The 24439-nt window shown below is 39.9% G+C and overlaps 1 protein-coding gene across 2 annotated transcripts in view; it reads right to left on the bottom strand.

Annotated features, from left to right (window-relative positions):
• Positions 1-24439, bottom strand: part of kalrna (kalirin RhoGEF kinase a) — a 144582-nt gene extending 120143 nt beyond the window's left edge. For both annotated transcript variants that reach the window (XM_044216043.1, XM_044216044.1), the window contains exon 1: positions 24137-24439. In XM_044216043.1, the coding sequence (XP_044071978.1) occupies positions 24137-24203 (67 nt within the window). In that variant the 5' untranslated portion in view covers positions 24204-24439. The remainder of the gene's footprint in view (positions 1-24136) is intronic.

Genomic DNA, 24439 nt, shown 5'->3' with positions numbered 1-24439 from the left:
TCATCCATTCATCCATCAATGACACTGGCGCGGGTTACAACAGTTTGATCAAAGCAACACTTGTCATCCAGTCACGTCAGCATGTGTTAACTATCAGGATTGGGTTGCATCAGCTGTTTGTATCTATTACTACATTTGTGTTTGAGTCCTTTTAGACTCCGTAGCATTGAGTTTCAAAACAGCAGGAATTTCTTAGCTACTAGCCCCAAAGCCCTTAGTGATGTGTGAAGTGGTTACTAAGAAACACCTGTAGAGAGAGATGTCCAATCAGAAAGTAATCAGTGATGTAAACTACCATAAATGTGTTATGTTGGTGTTGCGCTTTATTACGTGAAAGGTTTGCCCCATATATACCTGTTATTAACATGCAATATAGCTAGATATCTCATTTTGGATAAGGAAAATGTATTTTAATGCAATGCAGTCAGAAAGCTATTGCTCAAATTAAGAAAACAAGCAATCTGTACAGTTTGGTCACATTCTAAAAAAAGAAGAAGAAGTGCCCATGTCGAAAAGGTCAACTCTGACTCATCCCACTATCACAAACAAGCTCGCCTTAAAGCAGAAGTATAAATCCAGCTTTCCGCCTATGTAATTTGCATATTGAAATCCGAACACAATGTGGGCAGAATCAAGATAAATGCGCTTATTAATACCGGTGATCAGACATTAAAACAGATAATCTATCAGCTACAGATGCGATGTTAATACCAGGTATACATTTTTAAATTCTACACTTTGAGACTTTAAGCTGGGGACGGAAGCAGACGGAAGGGAGTGCATTCTGAACAACTAAGTGGGCAGTGGACAACACACATGGACAACCAACTGAGCTCTGTTGCTAGGCAAGATTTCAAATCTCACAAGAACAGTTCTTCACTCAACCAAAACAGAAATGGTTATCCATCAATAATACATTTGCTTTGCTCATTTTTGCTTCAGATTCCACAGAAAAGTTGAAGATATTGAAGTAAATAATGAAAATGGGATGAAATGGTGGACAGACAGACATACGCAACATGAACTGTAAACTCTGCAGAGAGAGCTGAAGTGAGTGAACTTTGTAACAGTGAGGTGAACTTCAGCTGAGCTGTGGCTCTGCATTTGAAAGGTACCCTGTGGAGTTTTCTTGTAAACAAACAGTTGTTTACCTTCAGTATGTACTTTGTATTCTTCAGGCCTAACAAACATGTTGAAAACATTTCCTTCCTCATATAAAACATTTGCAAAGTCATTTATTTGAATATTTTGAAACCGGCATAGTTTACATTCGTGTTTACTAGCCAGCAGTCTTCTTCTTCAGTGCTTTTGCTGGCACATTGCTATGTTTGTTGGCTTATTACCACCACGACTGTCGATCAGTGGAATAGCTTGAAACTGTTGGCAGGGGGGTGTAACGCGTCACACACATGCTTGTGCAAGCCCCAGTGTACATGTTACAAACAAAACAGGGACACCATCATAAAAACATAGCTCCATAGTGCTAGTAGTGGTCAAAAACTCCACAGGGTACCATTAAACCTGCAAGAAGTCATGTAATAATAACAGTAGAACTTCAGTACAGCAGAAGACGAGCAGCTACTTGGATGAAAAAAAGCCAAAACACAGTATGCAAAGCATGCAATAAGAGAGTTCCAACCCCACAAGCCCCTTAAACACTTGTAACGGCATCATGCAAAGCAATGTCACAAAGCTAACCAACAACAACCAACAAGAGCACATTTAATCCCTGACACTGCTGATACCTGTGTGTGTCCACTCTTGTCATACAAAATCACCCACTTGTGCTGGTTCAAACAGTTTCCACACTTCATTTAAAGAGTCAGTCATTTTTCATGCAGACCTGCTAATAATATCTCCTGCTACCTTCATGATACAGATATATAACAGCCACATTGACTCAAATGTCATGTTTATCCAGGTTGTTATTTTGTATAGTTTCCTGCTCAGATTTCTGTCCATAAGCTGTACATACAGTAAATATGATGTGCTTCCCTTAAAGCTCAGTGTTAAACTGTCGTTTTACAGATAATGTTGTTAAACTGTGATAAGGTTCATGATATCAGCTGATATGGCTGGCAGAGAGACAACCCACACAGCTCATTATTTTTTATTAACCCCAGCTTTTCAGTCTCCTCACTGCTTTGAACATACTGCTGCTGGCCTTTTTGCCAGCCTACTGCTGTACCATCAAACTAGAGGCCAATGATGCAACTATTCTTTATGAGAAGAACTGGCATCGACATTAGAGTCTTTCAACATCACACAGTCTGATTTCTGATGATTTGATCCCCTGTCTGTCAACAGGAACTGACCCAGACTAGAGCACCCTCAGTCCAGATTGTAGCAGCAACCAGGAGTTGTATAATGTCAAGTATCAGCTGTATCATACTGAATATGAATAATTCATTTCTGTCTAATTATTTTGACAAATTTTCTGCATATATTCTTTAACACTGCGGGGTGAATATGTTTCCTATCTGAATCTCTCTCACACACACACACACACACACACACAATTATTCACTCACACACACATACACACACTTTAATGGCCTCGGCTCCAGTTTCCCCAGCAGAGGAAAACCACATCCATCACTCTTCCAACACAAACCACACACTGCTCTCTCACTCGCTGTCTCTCACAGCCACACTCCAAAAAGTGCGTGCATGCACGCGCACACCGCACACACACACGCGCAGAAAGAGAGAGCTTGTAATAGGTAAGTGCTTGCCAGGCATCACTCTCAGGTCACAGACAAAGCAGATGATGTATTCTCCATAGGGAAGCTTCTTCTCATAAAGGGACAGTAACTGGAAAAAAATATACAATGCAGTTATTAGAGAGACAGCTGTCTGTCTGTGTCTCTCTCTCTCTCTCTCTCTCTCTCTCTCTCTGTATATCTATGTTTCTACACAGTTTAACTACTTACAACTCATTTCCAGATAATTGACTGACTATGAGACTCTCCCTGCTGTTTCCACAGTGATAACAATGAGCTTTTCCTATTATTAAGGACTCAAGGCTGGCTGCTGCGCACACACACACACACATAGTTGGCTGAAGGCCATAAAAACAAAATACTCTCACCTACTAAGGAACTCACTAACTGAGGAAGACCATGTCCCTCTCTCCCTTTCTCTCTCTTGTCCATTGCCACCATCTGACTCATTCAGCAGGAACCAATCAAATCAAAGCTTCGGTTTGGGGGTGATGACATCATTTGCGCTGCGTTCCAACCACATAGAGAGATGCCATCTGGAGGGTGCTGACTCAGCACAACACACACACACACACACACACACACACACACACACACACACACAGCAGAATCCCTTAGTATTGTAGCCTTGGATCAAACAGTACTGGTCTCAGTGAAAGCAGACTGGAGGGACAGAAAACAGTACAGTGATTCTGATTCACTGGTTTGAAGGGTCAGTTCACCCAAATTATGGAAAAACTGATTTTCTCACTTACCCCTATACAATGGAGGTCACTGACATTTCATTCCTGGTGCTTACAGCATTGTATAATTACACGAATGTCACATTTACTCTGGATAATCCACAGTCCTCTGACCTGTGAGCAGTTTTCATAGTAAAATCGGTGGATTATCCGGACGGATAACAGGGACATTGTCTCTTGAAAGATGCTTTTGAATTATTTCATTGCTGTGAGCAATTGTGAATTTTGTCATGTAAAATTAGACCATACTCACAATGCACAATACACATCTGATTAGCACACTGCAGTAGAAGCTAGCAGGCTGCAGCTAGTTAGTAAGCTAACAGTGCTGATCAGGTTAACTGACTCTTGTCAGGCTCCAAACCAGTGGTTCTTGGAGTAGAGAACAGACAGCACATTTTCTGTGTTTCTGTTGGAAATCTGTTTGGAAACAAGTCTACCTCCTCAGACTGTTCACTTTGACTGCATTCTTGCCTCATATCAGCTGAAATCAGTACTTCAATACAGGCAATACATCAGAAAGACAGTCACAATCACCTAGAATGACATCCCATATTTTGGAGATGAGTTAGCCTACAGTACGGACCAAACATGATATAGGCCTACTTCCACTGGCTGGCACTCCTGCACCTCACCAGCTATACCGAAGGCATTGAATATCACGCGTGTGTTGTGTGAATCCATCAAATGCTGCTGATGATGTACAGCAGGTGATCAGGTTTTACAGGCAAGCGCAGCAGTAGATACCGATTTAGCTTAGAAAGTACACAATATCATGAATTAGCTTTTCAGAAAAAACGGATGAGAGAAACCCATTGTGCAAACATATGTTATGGAACAAACGGCAGTAGAACAGAAGCTAGCTTGTAAATACATCAATGGGTCTATTGGCAGAATGAGTGATCAATGATGATCAATGTCTTCTGTGGCTACTTTTTTGTTATGGGTATATAGTGTGAATATTTGGATTTCATACATTTTGCTTGGTTATTAAAATTTCATTTGATGGAAGTCTCATCTGCTAGCAGTGAGTTTAGCCCATGTTTCAAGACTTTGAAACATGGGCTAAACTCACTGCCAGATATTCTCACCATATACAGCACCTGTACAATTAATTACAAGGGTGCAGAAAGATAAGCCAAAGAAAACGTAGCTGTCTTGTTTTACTCATAGAAAATAACCTGCTGGACTGTGTGGCCTTTTGTCTGCTACAGAGAACCATCCATTCATTGCACACTATCCTGAAATATCCATCACGCACTCTCTCTCTCTCTTTCTCTCACACACATACACACACGTATACACACGCACTTTACCCTGCTGAGACACTTACACACACGTGAACCTGATTAGCCAGAGAGGTCAGAGGTCAAGAGGAAGCCAGAGGTACCTTCCTCAAGGAAAGACAGAGCTAGAAACAGAGAGGAACCAAATGTTAAAACATGGAACACGTGTTTCAGCTATCAGATGAAACTCTCTGTCTCTGGATCAGCTTTCAGTCTCCAGACAGCAGCTGTCTATAGAGAGGAAAAACTTAGACTGAGTGGTCAGACATGGAATGTGTGTGTGTGTGTGTGTGTGTGTGTGTGTGTGTGTGTATGTATGTGTGAAGAGCTGGTGACAGTTAAGTACTTAGAGGCGCCACATTCACTGTAACAGCAAACACATTTCTAATCTGTGACTTATATCATAAACAGTATTACATGAATTATTAGCAGTGGTGGAAAGTAACTAAGTACATTTACTCAAGTACTGTACTCTTGTAATTTTGAGGTACTTGACCTTTACTTTATTTCCATCTCTTGCTACTTTATACTTCTACTTCAAAACATTTCAGAGGGAAATATTGTACTTTTTAGTCCACAACATTTATTTGACTTATTTTACTAGTTACTTTTGAGAGGTTAGGTTTTACATTGACACAAAGATTGAACCAATCTTTTTGGAATGTGACCATTTACAAAAAGCAGTGACTATTTGAGGCCCCTTGTCATGTTTCAGATGTCTATGACTGGAGAAAAAGTCCAGAAAAGTCCAAAAAATTAATACAGATTTGGGTCGCAGGATTTAGTTTTGTCCTCTTAATCATCTCACAACCCCTCAGATTTCTCTTGTCAGCCTTTAGAAAGGGTCTGACCCCAAACTGGGAGCCATGGGATTAAGGCGCCTTACTGTATACAATATATAGCAGTTAAAATAAAATAAGCAGCTACCATAGGGAAATTCTGGCTGCATCAATATTAATTAACATACAATGAACTAGTTATCTAATAATGTCATATATAATATATAGCACTGGTGGGGGGCATTTTTTGCGAAACAAGTACTTTTACTTTTGATACTTTAAGTACATTTTGCTGATAATACTTCTGTACTTTTACTAGTAAGTGTTAACTGTCCATGTAGGAAAGCAGGAGGAGGTTATATCAGGCAGCTACGGCTCTGCAAGGGAAAGTCCTATTCATCTCTCTGGTTGAATCATCAGTGGAACAATAAGACAATTTGTGGAAGAAAACCTGCCACATTATAGAAAGTCAAAGATACAAGACTGTGTAGACAACAGCTTTAAAAAAAGAGGTCAACTACAAGTCCCGGACAGGATTGCACAGAGAGCCTCAAATTCTGTGTCTGAGCTTGTAATCCTGGGTTTATGTCATATTGGTGTTACTGTAATTACCAATCTCCAACTTGTAAAGCCATGTCATGATTACGACCAGGATCCCAAACAGACACAGATGTTTCACGTCAGCCAGAGTCAGTCGTTCAAGGTAATTAAACCTAAATTTAACAAACATAGTGCTATATTGTCAGTGACCAGTATTTTTAACCATTACACAACCAACTCTGCAATTATAAAACATGTCGCAAGTCATAAACATGGGAACCTTTCCTATCTGTACCATGCATCCCGTATGGCGTGAACACGGCACACATAGCAGGCTGAAGTTAGAGGCTGAGCTTTAGTAGATCTTGATGGATAAATTCAGCAACTTGAATCAACTGATTTTTAAATCTTGGATCAAAACTACAGTGCTGTGTTTTATTCCTGATTGCTGTGTTCTGACTGGGCTCAAACTCTGATTTCACAGCTCTGGGTGGTGTTTTTTCCTGATGGCCACTGAGGCTCATGGGTACCATAGTAATTAGAGCCACTCAAGAACTAAAACTTGGATAACGTTACATGTTAGCCGTGTCTTCAGGGCACTGACATACACTAGACACAATAGACCCTATCCCAGTACATCAGCATTAGCCAGTTAAAGAGATAATGTGGATGAGTTTGGCATTTTACCCAACCCTACCTGTTAGCTGGCAGGATGAACACACGCTGCCCTTTTCTATCCAAATCTTGTCTCAGTAATGACAGTTTTTTTATTCTCTAATGAATTTTGGATGAGCATCATGGGAAGAGGAAGCAGTAGGAATAAATTCTCAGATCATGGATGTAAAGCCCAAAAGCTCAGATGATAATTGTACCCTGAACTGAGGAATATTAAGGATTAATGTTTCCACTCTTGTTCTCTCTGTTCTATTAATACTCTTCAGTAAGCCAGGTTGTGTTCGCTCAATTGCAGCCTGAAACAAATCTTTCGGTGTGTGTGTGTGTGTGTGTGTGTGTGTGTGTGCAGCCTCCTCTAAGGATGAATGAGCTTTAATTAGTGCTTGGTTCAAAGAAAGAAAGATAAAAAAGAATGCCAGGAGAAGGTAGAAACACTACCAAGCAGTTGAGGAAGGATAAAAATCTAGAAAATGAATAAAATAAATTACCACACAAAGAAACGACTTTGAAAAAGAAACACAAAGAAAGAAAGAATAAAACGAAGAGTGTTGTGAATCAGTCCCGGCTGCCTCATTCACTCTCTCTGCATGGAAACTATGAACAGAACTTGAAAATGAATGAAATTCAGAATTTAAATGCACACACGAACACACAACTTTACACTCCGACTCTCCTGCAAAGAGCTACTTGTGGTTGTACTGGAGTGTTTTCCAACCGTCTATGGCACACACACACACACACACACACAAACTCACTGACTCAGGCCAAACCGCAGCATACTAAATCTTCATATGTCTGAGAGGCTCAAAGTTTTAGGCTGAGCTGAAGTTAAACTCAGGACGGGCAGTCAGTAAACCAGGAAACCAGCTAGTTGATAAGCCTCTAGTTAATAAGCCAGCAAAACTTACCAGTCAGCCTGTAAATCAGTCAGTCCATATGTCATTTGGAGCATACCATCTCTTAATTCAAAGGTATAGTTCAGATTTTCTGACATACGGTGGAACTCCAAGAGTTACTTTCACCAGTATTGATACCAAAGCATGGATTTCACTCCTTTGGGTGGGAGTTCTGTGTTCAGAGACTTGAACTCAGCCAGTGACTGGTCAAAACCAAATGAGTCACATCAGACAGCAACATAAGAAAAACATTTTCAGCCAAAAGATAAAAATAACCCTCAACAACACAGTACAAAGCCTACATTTTCCAGCTGCTTAATTCTCCTGTCAATCCTTTAATTGGGAACGCTTTGTTGTATATAGCCAAGTTTGAATATCGAAAGAGAACTTAAAAGTTGTCTTATACTGGTAGGGGGCAGCATGGGTGGTCAACACAAGGCCCAGCATACTGTATTTCACTAGATTATTCATCCTTTCTTTAAAAAAAAAAACTCAGTATAATCTCAAGTAATCCACACAATCATTATTAAGCCAGCAAACATTAAAAAAGTTGTTAAAGATGTCACTAGTTTGCGTTTGCCAACAGCTTTCTCCTTATGCCTTCCATACCAGTGTGTTACGGGGCCAGTATGCTTCATCAGAACTGCTTGTGGAAAGGTCAAATAGCTTTGGAAACCTTCTACACCCACACCTTTCCAACGTCGGGGAGGGGGCGTTCAGCTGTGCGGAGGTGAGAAAGGAGCCAGGGTTTGAAGTTCTCTTTCAAGCTCTCCTTTGTTCCCCTTTATCCTTGACACAACTATCTCTGTCACGTTTAACGTGTACAACCAAGTGCAACACTATATTTTTCCCTGTGGTCGTTTGGAACATCGATAAACGTTTTCTTTAACAATATTTAACTTGATGTAGAGCTGTGTCAGCCTATGCATTTTAACATAGCATCATTTTCTTAACAATGGCCCTGATGCGTTGATGTTAACAGTAGGCAAGGGTATTGCAAAAATGTAAGAGAAAAAAATAAATCTGGTGCCCAAAGAAAAGCTTAAATGAGTTTAATAACCTTTCGCTCCTTCTAATTGTTTCTGCGGCCTCCTCATCTCAGGGGAACAAGAAAGGTTTTCTGAACATGTCAGCTGAGGAACTGATGTTGTGCTTCATAAAACTAGCATTACTGATGAATTGGAAACAGACATACCAGGATTCCCCCCAAATCCCCTGGATTTGTTAGACACGCAAGTGGAAATTTCACTGTAAATTATAAACTTGGTGAGCTGGCCCTTGAGGGACTACTCTGAAATTTGCTTCTTTGCTATCTAATCGAGACTTAGATGTACTTCCTATACATCACCTGTACCTGAAGTAATGTCTTCAGTCACATGTCATTTTCTGTGAGCACACAGCTGGTTCAATGCCATGGGTTGGTAGCAAGACTTTGCCTACTGTCTATAACTGTGTGCATATAATCTTTCTCACACATGGCTGTAGTACAGTTTCTAGTTTTGCAAAAATGAATACAAATAAAGATTATTTATCAAACTTTTTTTTATGTACGTGTCTTATATAAGTATTATTACAGTCTTCCATTTGTCAGTCTTCCCTAGCCAAAGTCCAGTGCTGGTATTGTGTTAGTTAACCAGCAAATTACACAGAACTAGTGAGACAAAAAATCCCTTCGTACTTATATCCATTGTGATCACATTTTTCCAAAAACACATCTTTTCCCAGACCTCATTTGCACTCGCTCTCTCTCTGTCTCTCTCCCACATACACACACACACACATAAACACACAGTAGTTTCCTTTTCACTAAAGAGTGACCAATAAAGTGTTTTACTGCTGTGTAGTACAGTATAACAAGCTAATTACTTACTGCAGTGAACCAATGAACAGCACTGATGTTGGGACATGGAGAGAGCAGTAAATCAGACCAAACTATATATATACATACATACACACACACACACACATACACACATATATATATATATATATATATATATATATATATATATATATATATATATATATATATATATATAGAGAGAGAGAGAGAGAGAGAGAGAGAGAGAGAGATACCACTTGAAACCACATGATGATACAACAGGCTATGTGCCAGGTGATGTTGTTGACCAGGATGATGTTTTCATGCAAATTGGAGATAGGAGCTCTAAATATGGTCATTATATACATATGCAAGGTCAAATTTCTAATGCTGATACCTCTTGATGATAAATGCCTGCAGTGGTATTAAATGTATTCAGGTTAATCTGAAAGTAGTGCAGATCATATTAGCAGGCGCTGGTGGTTTTACTGAAGTCAGAGATATTCATCTTTGTTTCTCTGTACTTGTTGTTTTGTAATCATACCATTAACATGTAATAGTGTGGCACAATATAGAAGTTACAGGCAAAAAGACCAAATCACTGTGATGTCAGTTCGTAGAGCTGAAATGATTAATCTATTAGTCTATTAATCTATTAGTCTATTATATTTTAATCATTTAAGTAATTTTTAAAGCAAAAATGCCAAACATTCCCTGGTTCAAGCTACTCAATTGTGAGGATTTGCTGCTTTTGTTAATATATGATAGGTTTTGTGTTTTGGACTGTTTGAAAAAAAGCTATTTGAAGTCATCAGCTTGGGCTTTAGATAAGTGTCTGACATTTTATAGACCAAACAATTCATTGATTAAATCAATACAATAAGTAGATTAGCAGATTAATTGATAATGAAAGCTTCCCATATGCAGTTTCCCAGTGGACTAAGCTCAGTATTGTCAAATATACACACACGTTTTCTAGAAAATTATTTTGTAATATGACTCTGAATTTCAGCTCAGTAGTAAATGTTTGATAAAAACACGAATGTGGAGTGAAGTTAGAGCTGACAACTGTAAATGCACAGTACTTGTTTGTACCGTTATACTGTAAACAGGAGGCCAGTGTTTCAAATTTAGTTAGCTGGCTAATCATGAACGGTTTGGTTGTTTTTGAAGAAAATTGTGAAGAAAAACTTGCTAACTACTTTAATGCTTATGTAAAGACTACGTATCAGTTTAACATTCCTTCTGAGGAGTTTCCAGGTTGTAATCATAATGTGAATGAGCCTTTTGTAATTGACCTTCAAGCGGTCCAGTGGATCAGACACAACATCACTCTGATTATTAGAGAGTTGAAACAATTCCCAAAAAATCACAAAGATGATGATACACTACGACCAAAACAAAAATAAACTCATCACTTCTTGTTATTTCAGACACTCATACACAAAAACAGACAGAACAGCAAGATGCACTTCAAACGCCTAACAGTGTTTGTGTTGTTTTCTGTTCAAGATGGCGGCATCTCTCTCTCTTCTTCTCAAAAAGGAAAATATGGCAGGATTGCAACAGGCAATTTTTGTTATTATCAATTCATGTACAGCCTGTATTTTTCCAATTAAGTTGATTTATCAGTGTATAGAATGCATCACACTTTAACACAGCCTGAGGTGTCACACTACAAAAAGCTAATTAAATGTACAATAAAAACCAGAACCAGAGAAAAGCAGCAAAGCCTGACATTTAGAAGCTGAACCGGTAAATGATTGAAATGATGAATCGATGACCGACCCAATTTGTCATTTTCTTTCCTTCAACTCATCAATTAACTGAAAATTGCTTCAGCAATAAAACACAGCAAACATAAAATCAGTCAGTGTGATATTGTTCTGCTTTAAGGAGAGCGAGACAAAGGAATCAATAACATTGCATACAGGTCTGACTGACACTCTCTCAGGATTCTTATCTGCTCTCTGACAGCTCAGCCAGCCACAGGGGAGCCATCTTTCTCTGTTTCACACACACACACACACACACACACACACACACACACACACACACACTTAAACGAAGGGTGGTGAGTAATTACTTAGGGTCAAGCATACTGGTGATCTCCAAGGAAGCTCTATTATGTGTGTGTGTGTGTGTGTGTGTGTGTGTGTGTGTGTGTGTGTGTGTGTGTGTGTGTGTGTGTGTGTGCGCGTGTGTGTTGACAGCCCTACTCAGGCTGTGACTGGCCTGAGTAACAGGGAAAAATCTATTCTGATTGGACCGTTGGCTAGAGTGAAGCCTCTCAATGGACTCGAGGTGAGACATGCAGCTTCTCAATCTTCATTCTTGCATCTTCTGTGAGGGAAATTTCAACTTAAACACGGCGATCATACCGGGCCAGTCAGGGTGGACACCTGCAGGCTGCATGGCTCCAGCTCAATCAGGAAAGACACCACAAGTGAATATGACTGCCGGGGCTTCATGTGCTATATGTGCAATTTACAGAGGTAAAACCTCATAAATAACAACCAATTATGAGTACTCAAATATGAGTACCAGAACCGATCCATTACCCTCAAATACCTGTAGCAATTCTGGACCCGACCCGATAATGTGAGGGCGTTTTCAAACCGCCGTTGTTTAGTCCAGTTGAATCAGACTATGGTTCGTTTTCCACCTTGGTACAATTTGTTTCTGATCTGAACACAGCAATCGCACCGAGACCCTTCAGAGGAAGTGGTCTCAGTGCGGTCCAGAACATGATCTGACAACGATCTGACCTAACTACAAGGTGCACGCTGCAAGTGTGAGCTAAACGGTTCCCGCAGCCAGGTGCGCTTTGCCTACTTTTTTGCTCATACTCCAGACACATCTAATCAATGACAGGAGAGTACACGTGACTTTTAATGATGCATTTTGGTTCGCCTGAATTTTTTTCTGTGAAAAGAAACCAAACCAATGGGAAAGCGCAACAAGTTCGCCAACTCATCAACTGATTCGGACCAGAGCAAACAAACTACAGGTTTGAAAACGTCCTAAAACCCACAACCCAACCAGTGTCCATTATCAAATAGGCTCAGTTTACCTGGCTTGTTGGCGCGCACACTCACGTTTTCAAAATTGCTAACAAATATTACAGTTGTATAGTTTATAGAGTTGTGCCTGTTCACACAAACAGATGCTGCGACTACAAACACAAAGCTTCCCATATATTTGAATCGTTTTAATGATGGACTGCTGGAGTACAGCAAGCCAGTCCAACAAAAACAGAAGGTAGCTGAAGTTGGGACTTAGCTGCAGCTGAAAATCATTCACCAACAAACTTGATGAGACAATAAAATCTGTTCATATTAATATTCAGGGGGTTTGGAGACATGCCCACCACAACAAAAAACGATCTGGTTTCTACATAGACAGCAGATAAAGATGATATGGGGTTCTGAGGGGATGTTTGAAAGCCTGGCGTTTGGATGCAGCACTCGCGCTCATCTTTTTCAGTTACTACAGTTAGAAAATGCTGATTTGAGTCAAGAGGATGGAGCCAGACGGGCCTCTTCTCGGGATCGTTTTGTTGCACCTGTTAGGACAAGACAACTTCCACTTTAATGATTCTTTTGGCTTTATGGAGTTTAGTGAACTCAGCAAATGTGTTGCATAGCTCCTTTCCTAAAGCCAGCAGTACAGTTAATTTGGTAGTTCATGTCTTTCAGGGTATTTCTTGTTCATTATCTGAATATTATTTAAAAAATAATAATAATTTATTATCTGAATTGAGGTTTGAGGGTGACCTATGATGTGCAGATTGCACAGCTCTCTGAGACAATTTTGTGATTTTGGGTTATAAAAATAAAATACACGACTTGGTTTGTAAAAAAAAAAAAAGAATTTTGGAATTGAAAGTACATTTGAAATCATAGTTTAATTAAATTCTTGACATCCATTTTGCTTAACAGTCTGACTATCTGTGGCTTTTAACAGCTCTGTCAATCAGGATAAAAGCTTCCTGTCTCTGCCACACACACACAAAGACAAAGGCAAACACCTGCCCACAGCAGTTAATAACATCAAGGTCTATTTGCTAGCACCACTAATCAGCTAGTAACACACACACACACTCACATACATGTTTGTAAAATGTCTTTGTGATCGATTATAGTCAAAACGGATGCACATTACACTAACACACACACACACACACACACACATGCGCACACCATATGGCTGCAGCTGTCCAAAGACTAGAAAGCTTTTAAGGAGGGAGCGGACAAAAGGAGGAGGAGAGGAAATCCTTTCTTTGTATTTATCTATTTAACACTCTCTCTCTCGCTCTGTCCCTGTAGCTCTCTCTCTCGTTTGTCCCCTGGTGGGTAATAAGGGCTAATCCACTTAAGCTGCCTCTCTCTCCCTCTCTCTGTTCCTGTCTGTCACCTTAACATCTCACGTACACGGATACACACACACACACACACACACACACACACTTCATTCTTCACACCCATCTGCCACTGGTCTTGACACTGGGTGTGTGAGACAAAGAGAGAGATGGAGGGAGGGAAGGAGGGAATCCCTGCCTCTCTCCTCAGCAGCATCGTATTGTTCCTCCTGACAGCAGGGGTGAGAGACCCTCTCTCTCTTTCTCTACCCCTCTCTCTCTCTCTCACCCCCACACACACTCTTCAATAATAGATGTGTAGCTCCTCCCTCCAAGTTTCCTCACCATGACTCAGAACTGAGGCCTCATTTAAAGGAACAGGACACACCACTCACTGGCCATAATTCTTACTGTAAAACTCAAGCCATTTAAACTGTTGGCATTCTGTATGACCAATAAGAAAAAAAAGTAAAAGTAAATGGACAAAAATGACAAGACAAAACACATCAATGAGCCACACCTCTACACTGACACTGACGTGTTCCTTCATTACCATGAATGTGGACACTGTAGATTATTTTGAGTCAATCCCATTTACACTGTCCTACCATAAATACTTACTAGCTCACCAAACAAATGCACTAATTAATCCTGTTTGAGTAACGTTTGCTAAAAACTGCAGTGCCCAGCTGTTTTAGGAAATGGGATAAGGATTTAGCTTTTTTTTTTTAAATGAAAGTATACATTTGTGACCTGTTTTTAAGATTTAAGTCTTCAGGTCTTCATGTTGATGCTGTTGCAAATGGTTTAGCATGTTCCTGTTTCAAGAGACATACAGTGAGGCACACAGTTTTCATCTGTTCAACTCTTTGTCTGGTGTCACTGTAATGTACTGGGAAACCATAACGCTTCCAACATTTGATCTAAATGACACAGGATTGCAGATTTGCCATATGAGTTAGCTACCACCAGAACTGTCCCACTGCCAAAGCTGACCAGGTGGAGCTCTCACACTTCAGAATGTATGTTCCACGTATGCTGGATGTGGACGTAATTAGACCGTATTGAGCTAATTCGACAGTGATTATTTCATTCATAGGGCGTACCAAACCAAAGAAGGACGCATACCGAACCCATCATCCTGTACCGAACGGTTAAGGCAAATACACGAACCGTTACACCCCTGCAATATACTATGTAATATAATCATGCCAACATATACAAAACAGACATTACAGTTTACAATAAATTCCGTATTATACAGAAAAATATAAAATAAATTTTAAAAATGGCCAATAAGAAACTGAAGGTTAGAACAATATTAAGATAAAAGTCTTAGAATGGACTTACAGTAAATGGGCACTGAGACTAAGTAGGCTTTATTTACATGCACACCAGTTAGCTGGTTATGAGCCTTATCAAGTTTTCATATTCTGGATATTACATGGAAGTTGGAGGATGAACCCTGCATTTATTGCTGCATTTACCACTCTGCTGGATTTGGCTTCATCTTATCACCAATAACGAAAGACAGGAGCAACGACTCCGCATTTCCGTTAGCGGAGATTACTTTGATTCAGTGTGCAGATCCTTATTATATTGTTTATCATCGTATTTGTTGTTTTACTGATTCACTACTACGTACGTATTCCAGCTGACATATTTAGGTTTCTCAAAACCAGGATAAGACCGTATCCAGGTTTCAGAAACCAGAATATCAAGTTCAGTGTGGATGCTCCAAAAACAAGACCATAACTAGAATAATATTGTACAGGTAAACGCACTCACTGGCTCGAAGAACATCGACTATTATTGCTGCTGCTCCTATTACTACTAGCAGTAGTACTATTAGAATCTACATAGTGCTACTACCAATAACACTTTCATCAAGCTCAAAACTATAACGACAGACCCGACAAAGCCTATGTGGATTCTGTGGATACACCAGCTGCATTAACTGTTAACTGACAGATCATACAAGTGGGGCGGATTAGCTCCACACCAAAGCTGCTTAAAGAAATTACATTTTAATAACGTGATATTCCCAGATGGTACTGGTATGTCCCTGCTGTGAACTGCATGCATGACATGATGGTTTCCCTTTGACTCCATGGCAAATGAAAAGTGTACACTCTGCCATAAATTAAAAAAGTCCAAGAAAAAAACATTGTGGTTCAAGTGGTTCCTGGAAACATTTCAACACTACATATTGCTACATAGTGCTCCTGAAAGTGTAATGAAAATAATGCAGTTTGTATGTTGAAACTTTAGATGAATACGTAATCATAGACATAAGAGGCTTGTCTTGTAAGAGAACCAGTTTTAGTTAAAACAGACATTTTCTGTCTCCGTATGATAGATAGATTCTGTATTTTTGCTCATTATTTATAGATGGGAGTTGGAACATTAGCTGAATAATGCTTTTATGATGCAGTTTTACTTCTGTAAGTTACTTTCTGCTGGGGCCAGAGTGCACTGTTAAAGGATAACTCAAAGTCTGTTTACAGGGGGAGTACTACTTCATATATGAAAAAAGTTGTAGACGGCTCCTCACCTCTGCCTGAGCCTAACAGCTTGAGGCCGCTACTAGCATTCCACTCCCGTGGTATAAAAAATTGCATGGAATAAAAAAGACGATAACTCCGTTGCATCGAATTTGGCAGTGCGAGCCGCCTATAACTTTACAAATAAACTTTAATGTTACATAAATCATTTCAGATGCTCGTCTCTGAAAAACATTAAAACTTCTCTTGTTTGCTACTACTTCTGTAGAAGCATTCACGTTAAATCCACAGACCGCACACACATAAACATGCATTTAACTACAACAGCTAATTCAGGGGGCAGTTGAAAATCTGCCTTTTGCCTAACACTGGCACATTTACAGTGATGCTGATTAATGTGCATTTGTAGTGCAGTAAAAATGAATTAATAAATAAATGAATACTTAAATAAAAAATAAATACTTCTGGTCAGACTTACACTGTTTGCCCCAATATACATTGTTTTCCTGGAGTCAGCATTCCCCAACTATCAGCTGTGATTACTGCAAATAGTCAGAATGGCTGCTGTCATGTGATTAAGATGCATACCATATAACTGCAATTTTTGCGGCTCGATTTCAGATGGGGACAGTTGTTGCATGTCATACCTCTCTCGCTTCCCATGTTTCCTGTGTGTATCTACACTGTCAACTATCCAACAAAGGGAAAAGTGCCAAAAATAATCTTAAAAAACTAAAAAAAAGAGAGAGTATGAGCCACATTGAAAAATACCTCAATTTTCCATGAAATGTTGGTCTTTCACTGGTGATACTGTGTTTCTTTCTGGCATGAGGAACAATGTAACTAATTGTCAGTTCTCTTGTTACTGTGCTAATTCATTTTTACAACAAACTCTTGTCAATGGTATCTCATCTTTTTTCTGATATGCAATCACTATCATTAAGTTTATTGTGTTTTATCCAGTACTGTTTTCAGAATCACAAACTAAAAGACCAACTCCTGTCATCTACACGCACGGTGAGAGCTGAAGATGTTCAGTGAATTGACTTAAGTGTTAATATGCATTCATGGCAGCACGTGATCAGAGGTATCAGTGCTGGCAATACTAGTGGATTAGAATTAGTCCGACTAGTGTTACGGACAGTGTGATCTCATTAAGCTGTATTTAAACAACAGCCTTTATCATTAGCTTTAATCCCTCTGCATAAACTCAGTAATTGATTTTAATGACACCTCTGAGGAGACGTGAGCCTGTCCAAACTACAGTTTGGTGAGAGTGGGATTCTGATAAGCAATACTAAAATCCTACTAAACAAAATCACACATCATGATTACAATTCGTCCACAACTCTCTCTCCCTCCCCGTCGCTCTGACTTTGAGTGCTTATATTGCAGGTTAATCTGGCTCTAAGCCTGGAGGAAGCAACGTGTATGTGTGTGTGTTTGTGTGTCTGAATCAGAGTGAATGAACGGATTACTGCTCATTCATCCATGTAAAAGCACTCAAACACACACACACACAGGAACACACATACACTTATCCACTTCCATCCACAGACCAACAAAGTCATTCTTAGATGTCCTGTCGAAAACAAATACACACACACACACACACAATCTGTAATGTCAACCATAAATATTAATTCTTTCAATTTTTTCCTTCAGTAGTGAAAGAAACCTATAATAGTAGAAATGAGGTCTGTTTTGCAGACTTTTTACAGGCTGTAAGTTTCTTCTCAGGGTGAAATAAGGTCTCTCCTCACAGTTTTATCCTTATAAAAAATAAATAAAGGTCTTACCTTAAGGACTTAGTATGCTTCAAATGAAATAAGTCTGATGCACCAATCCGATCCACCCAATCGGTATCTGCATCAATACTGACCTGATTAGGGAGATCGGTAATTGGCCAGACGTAACCGATACACATTAAATGCACTTTCTTCATCATTGTCATCATCATTGTAAAATTAATTGTTTCCTATATCCCTTACGTTCATTCAGCCACAGAAAGCCGCTGTTTTTAATGCCACAGCAATCCCATGTTACCATGTATAAAACTGATTCCAATAACTTCCACGCAGTGAAGTGAGTATGCAGATTTTAAATTTGGGGAATAGAGAGCACTGGGATCGGATCGGTACTCAGAGAGTAGAGTAGCACAACTCCACCTACTTCCAAGGTACACGGAGAAGGGAAAATGTCTGAGGAGGTCAGATTGGTAATCTGCATCGGCAGATACCTTGAGTTGAGGTATTGGAATCTGTGTCGGAAAATAAAAAGTTGGATCATGGATCCTTAGATCTTACATCCGAATATGTCTAAAGGCAAAAGGGTTTATACGTGTCCGAATGGCCACATACTCGGCCTGCCATCATAGCCTCCTCCTCGGTGCATCCCACTGGTTCTCTAGTATATTTCCAAGAACTCTCATGTCTTTGTAGTCTTGATGTGATAAATTGTACCAATGTAGATAACGGCATACACTTTTGGACAGTCTCTCCACAAAGGCATTCATGGTGTTCCGCTTCGTGCCAGAACTAGTTGTGAAGAATGAAAAGAGAGATATGAGTTCAAACCATGCCTACTTTCACACCTTTGCACACCTGGCCAATCACTGCAGAAAGTGATTGTCAGATTGTAGGTTGGATTGGATGCATTGTTGATGTCTGTCTTTAACTGTAATGCCTTTTGTTGCTGTCTGACAATTACCACAGACACAAAAGGAATTTCTGAAAGGATAATTAACAAAACTAACTAACACTGAGGTCGTCTACATTTAGACTACGAGATGATGGTGATGTTTGTCGTCTTCTAGGAGTTTCTAGCAGCTTGAAAAGCCTTTACTAAACATCTCCATGGCTACAGACATTACTCATGGCTTTCAACAGATTAGCTGAGAAAATTAACTCTAATTACCTGTTCGTGCACACAGTGCTCGCTTTACCCCTCACTGCTGGAATACGAAGAACACACACTGGGATTCAATCTCAGGAGAATAGGAAGCTATTGTTGCCAGTTACATAAATACTAACATAAAAGGTAAAAAAGATGTATTAACTTTGTATTTCGAGAAGTTGGGCCTTTTTAACTGGATTCTATCAAGAAGATGTATCAAAGATTTAAAAGAAGCAGCATTTAGCAAGAATCTGGTGCTGTTTTTAGCACTTGGACACTGTCCTCAGCTTTCAGCCATGATGCCACTCGGTGTGAAGGTAGTCTTAATCTCCCAGCATGCCTGTGTGAGGAGCTGCTGTGCTTCACCTGTTTCTAACACGACCAGAGACCAGAATGACATCACTAACTTCTGCTTGTTATGTCTGTTATTCTAATAAAATGAGAAAAAAGTGATTTACGATCATTCTGGTAGCGTAGCAACAGCAGCCACTATTGACAGACAGCTGGCGTCAGTTGTCTGATAAACACTCAGACACTGCACTCTGATTGCATGTGTGTAGGTATGAATGCGTGTGTGTCACTTCCTGTTTCCGTCTAATAATTTAGGATCCTATTTATAAACCGCTGATTAGCATAACATTGAGCAGCCGCGCCGCCTGCACTTTCCTGTGAGTGTGTGTGTGTGTGTGTGTGTGTGTGTGTGTGTGTGTGTGTTTTACATTTCCAGACTGGCAGATGATGCATACTTGTATATATTCTGACGCATTTCCTGTTCTCTGTTCTCTGCTGTTGATTTGTTAAAATGGGATCATTCTGAGCCTAATTTCTATTTAATGTTTTTTATCTTCTCTCAGTGCTACCACCGTTTCCTATACATACAAAATTCAAGTAGATAAATATCACTTTTTCAAAACACATTAAGGAAAGGGAAAAGGACATTCAACACTAAATAAATAAAAGAAACACAAGTAAGTGGAGCTTTTCAAGCTTTTTTTATAAATTATGGAAATTCTACAGACCTTACAATTTCATCATCAGCCATCAGTCTGTTAAGGCTGGGACACATTAGAATTATTGAGCCGCTTATACTGTAGTTCTGATCTGGGTGTCACGACTGATAAAGCCAAGTTGGACTGAGTGTTTCGTTATAGTTTAGCTGGTGTTGACAGTCAATAGATAAAATTATACGGTTTGTGGGGTTGAAGGATAAACAAGTTTTAATTTCTAAGACTGGATTTGGCCCTGTTGAGATTGCATGTGTGAGCACAGGAACTAATAATAAAAAAAGAGCAAATGGCGTGCTGTGAGCGAGAGTGATTTAATAATCAAGTTGATCAGGTTTCAGTGCATAGCCAGCCGCTCAGCTGAAGTTGACCTCACTCGTTCCCTCTCCTCGTTGATCACAGTCCATGTTGTCCCCTGTATCTCCAGCCGCCATTTCATCCAAATGTAGTGTTTTTTCTTCCATTTCTTCACCTTTTCTGCACAAACTGCAGCATAAACTAGCAGGTTAAGTGTTTCTGAGGGATGTTTTTTTTTTCTTGTAATACATGCATGTACTAATCGTATATTACCTGATATCCATTGTTCAGTCTTCTGTATTTACTCATTCAATGTGCTCTCTTTTCTGACTGTCAAGACTGGAAAAAATGTGTACATTGGTGTAAATATGTGTGGGGTGTCTTTGCAGGTTTGTAAACCTGTTACCAGATTTAGTTAATAACTTGTAAATCATACCTGAAACAGAGGACTAGCTGAAACAGCTTGTTGTTGTATTTCATTAACGTTAACAGTCTGTTTCCTAATAGAGGTTATTGTTATACTAAACCGTCCTTTGTCATATTACAGTGTGTTAGATATATGCATCTTATGTAACACTACATTATATACATTGTGTTACATTGTGTCACAAAGGTAGTAAAGAGTAAAACAGCAGAGTGCGAAGTGTATAAGAGTTTTTTGTGGCAGAATCAGTGCTGGAAGTGTTAATATCACACATTTGATTAAACACTTGCATAAGCATCATGCAAAGGAATATGACAAAGTCGTACTGTAAAAGCAAGAAGCACTAGGAAGACAAGTCCGCATGAGGCTCACATGTGTGTCCTATGTCATTAGTAAGTGTGACAGCACTCTGGATAGACGGCGCTCCACAAGCAGGTATCCATTATGGCAGCAATGGCGGACATGTTAAATGAATGGCAAATTAAAAGGTGGATTTAATTCTATGAGACAATGTCAGGAACATGCAAACGTAGGATCAGCTTAGTATAGTATCAGATTGGTATCAGTAGTGACAGATACTCAATAACGTGGAATTGGTTTTAGAAATGAAGAAGTGGTACGGAGCCATCTGTAATTTCCTCTGTACAAAAGTCAAAGACACCGTCAGCTTCGCTCTCACAGCTGTTCAGACACAGCGGCGAATTTTAATGTGTGTAGGTTGTTTTTTCTTTTTTACTGCCGACAAAAATCACTGCATTTTGCTCTTTCTGTGGATCAAAGAAAGTGTCCTCTACCTCAAGGAAGACTACAAAGCAAACAACACTAATTAAAGCAAGACACTGGTGCATGTCTCAGCCCGTGCTGCAGGTGTAATGATTTTGATACAGAATAAAAAAACTCTTTTCAAATGTTGCCATTTATTGTATCCTGTCAAGTTAGAATGGGAGGAGGGGGGTTTGAGAGACGCTTTTAGAGACCTGAGTTTTATGTCTTGCTGCACGCCAGGTGTGGAGACATTATTCTTTCTTTAGATATGTGATAAAACATTTTTATGGAGTCTCTTTTCAGCACTGCGGTAACAAGCTGTTTTGTATAAAGAAAAACTCCAGAAAAGAAAATATGGACATAACACCGTGGAAACACGATGTTATGTTAAATCATGTCACTTGACAACATTTCAGACACACACAGATTACAAACTGAAGAGGTGGGAGTAGTTTTTCTAACAGAAAATCTGCATTTGAAGGTTTACTTTTAGCAATGTGCTGAAACAATCAGTCAATTGATCGTTTAGTAGATCGACAATTAATCAGCAACTATTTTGATAATTAATCGTTTGAGTCTTTTTTCATGCAAAAATTCCAAAAATCAGATTTGCCGCTAGACATATCAATTGGTCAATGGGAATTCAACTGTTGGTCAAACAAAACGAGACATTTTGGGACAATACTTTTTGAAATGTTAACGTTAGTTGCAGCCCTACAATGAACCTCGATACAACACAAACACACGAGAGTCTGATGGACAACTGAACCACACTTTATAGTTTTTATGATTTGTCTTTCTGACAAATCATGTTTTTTGCCTCTGTTTGGAATGCTGCATGGCACTACATAAACACTACAGTACCCATGAGCCTCGGAGGCTTTCGCTATAGAGAAGATGTCAGGCAAAGTTCCACCATATTCAGAAAGCATCTGGACCGTTGATGCAATCAAAGACAGAACACTGCACCTTAAGAAGCAGGACTTCAGTGTTTGGCTTGATAACCGCTTGTTTCTTCCAACACTCTCTGGGACTCATCCTTGACTTCTCTCATACAGCTGTCGTACCTTTGACCAGATTTCAACGAATCAGGCTTTTTTCAGCACAGTGTCTCATTGTTTGTACTGATGAGTCAACCAGCAGATTTCCATGTCCATGTCCTGGACATGTTCCAACTGACAGTCATCTAATATTATGGGAAAAATGAAGAGGAGATCGCGGCATGGAACCCTGTAACTCTATACAGTACACACAGTGTCTCACAGTGTGTGTGTGTGTTTTTGATTTAATAAACTACCTTGGCAGGATTGTTCATGATAAAGTTATTGAACTGACAGAGAGAGAGTCAGGGTGTGTCCCTATCCAGCACCGCTGCATACTCTGCGTGTCTGTGTGTGTGTGTGTGTGTGTGTGTGTGTGTCACCAGTTTCCTGAACTGACTTGTTTTATTATTGCCCCCATTCTATTACCGGTAATCAATTATTCCCTCTGTCTTCAAAATGGCAGAAAACTGTGGGAATGCCCATCACAAGTTCCCAGAGTGCAAGGTGACATGTTTTGTGTGACCAACTGTCCAAAAGCCAAAGATGTTCCATTTATAATCATATAAGGCAGAGAGAAACAGCAGAGTCTCACATAGTGGCTGAAATATGTGGTGTTTTTGATTGATAAATGACTTAAGTGATTAAATCACTGATCAGAGAAGCTGTAAAAAAAATTCCAAACATTATCTGGTTTGAGCTTCTACAAAGTGAGGTTCTTTTCCATGTTTCATATCACTGTAAAAGAGTGATTTTTGGACTGCTGGTCAGACAAAATAAGCAGTTTTTAGTGATTGACCAGGAGATTAATCAATGATGATCAATGAAAAGACTTGCCAGCTGCAGCCTTGTGTTTAGGCATTATGCTCTGGTAGGAGTGTCACACACACACACACACACACACACACACACACAGCTTGCGTATTAAAGGTCTAACAGTTCTACATAAATCGCCATTTAGTCGCATATCGAACAGATTTCCCGAGATTCCCAGGAGCTGATCTGATGTCATTCCTCCATGATTCCTCTTTCTTTTGTAGAGACCATCAGCATCAGACGCATGGGCTCACAGTATTGCACACACATACACACAAGCGCGCACACATACACAATTACACCGTAAATGCATGTAAAACCCCAAAATAGTGGCATGGAGAACAGCATATACCGCGACTCTAAGCTGAATTGTAACGATTCCCTGTTTGATTCCCATCTGGCTGTGCCTGTGTGACAGCACAGAGCACATTTCTAGTGATATCCTGCAGATTTCTGCTGATGTTCACTTGGCTTCGTGTGCTTGTTCAGACGGCTCTTGGTGACATTCACCACAGTTCTGATGCTTTTGTGGCAGATTTTGGGGGATTTGCAGCCGGGTCTTCCTACCTGTTTTGTAGAAGGCATCAGTGTCGGGGTCGCTGGGCGCCTCCTCGGCCGCTTCTGCAGGGTTCATACCGGAATCCGGTTCAATACAATCCACCGACAAAGAAAGACAGAAATAAAGCCCTCAGGTCCGGAAAATCCTCGCGTCTTTATTCCTCACATGTTCTCCTGTTTACCTCTCTCTCCCTTCAGCCCCCTCGCTAGATTTCTTTCTTTCTGTCGCCCTCTCGGTGTTTCAGGGCTGGCTTCGTTTCTCTCTATTGTTCCCGGTCCAACCTCCCTCTCTGCTGCTGTCCGCCAGGGTCT

Source organism: Siniperca chuatsi, linkage group LG12 (assembly GCF_020085105.1).
Source record: "Siniperca chuatsi isolate FFG_IHB_CAS linkage group LG12, ASM2008510v1, whole genome shotgun sequence".
Taxonomy (NCBI): Eukaryota; Metazoa; Chordata; class Actinopteri; order Centrarchiformes; family Sinipercidae; genus Siniperca; species Siniperca chuatsi.
The sequence above is the reverse complement of the archived record's forward strand: the minus strand, read 5'-3'. Positions and strand labels throughout refer to the sequence as shown.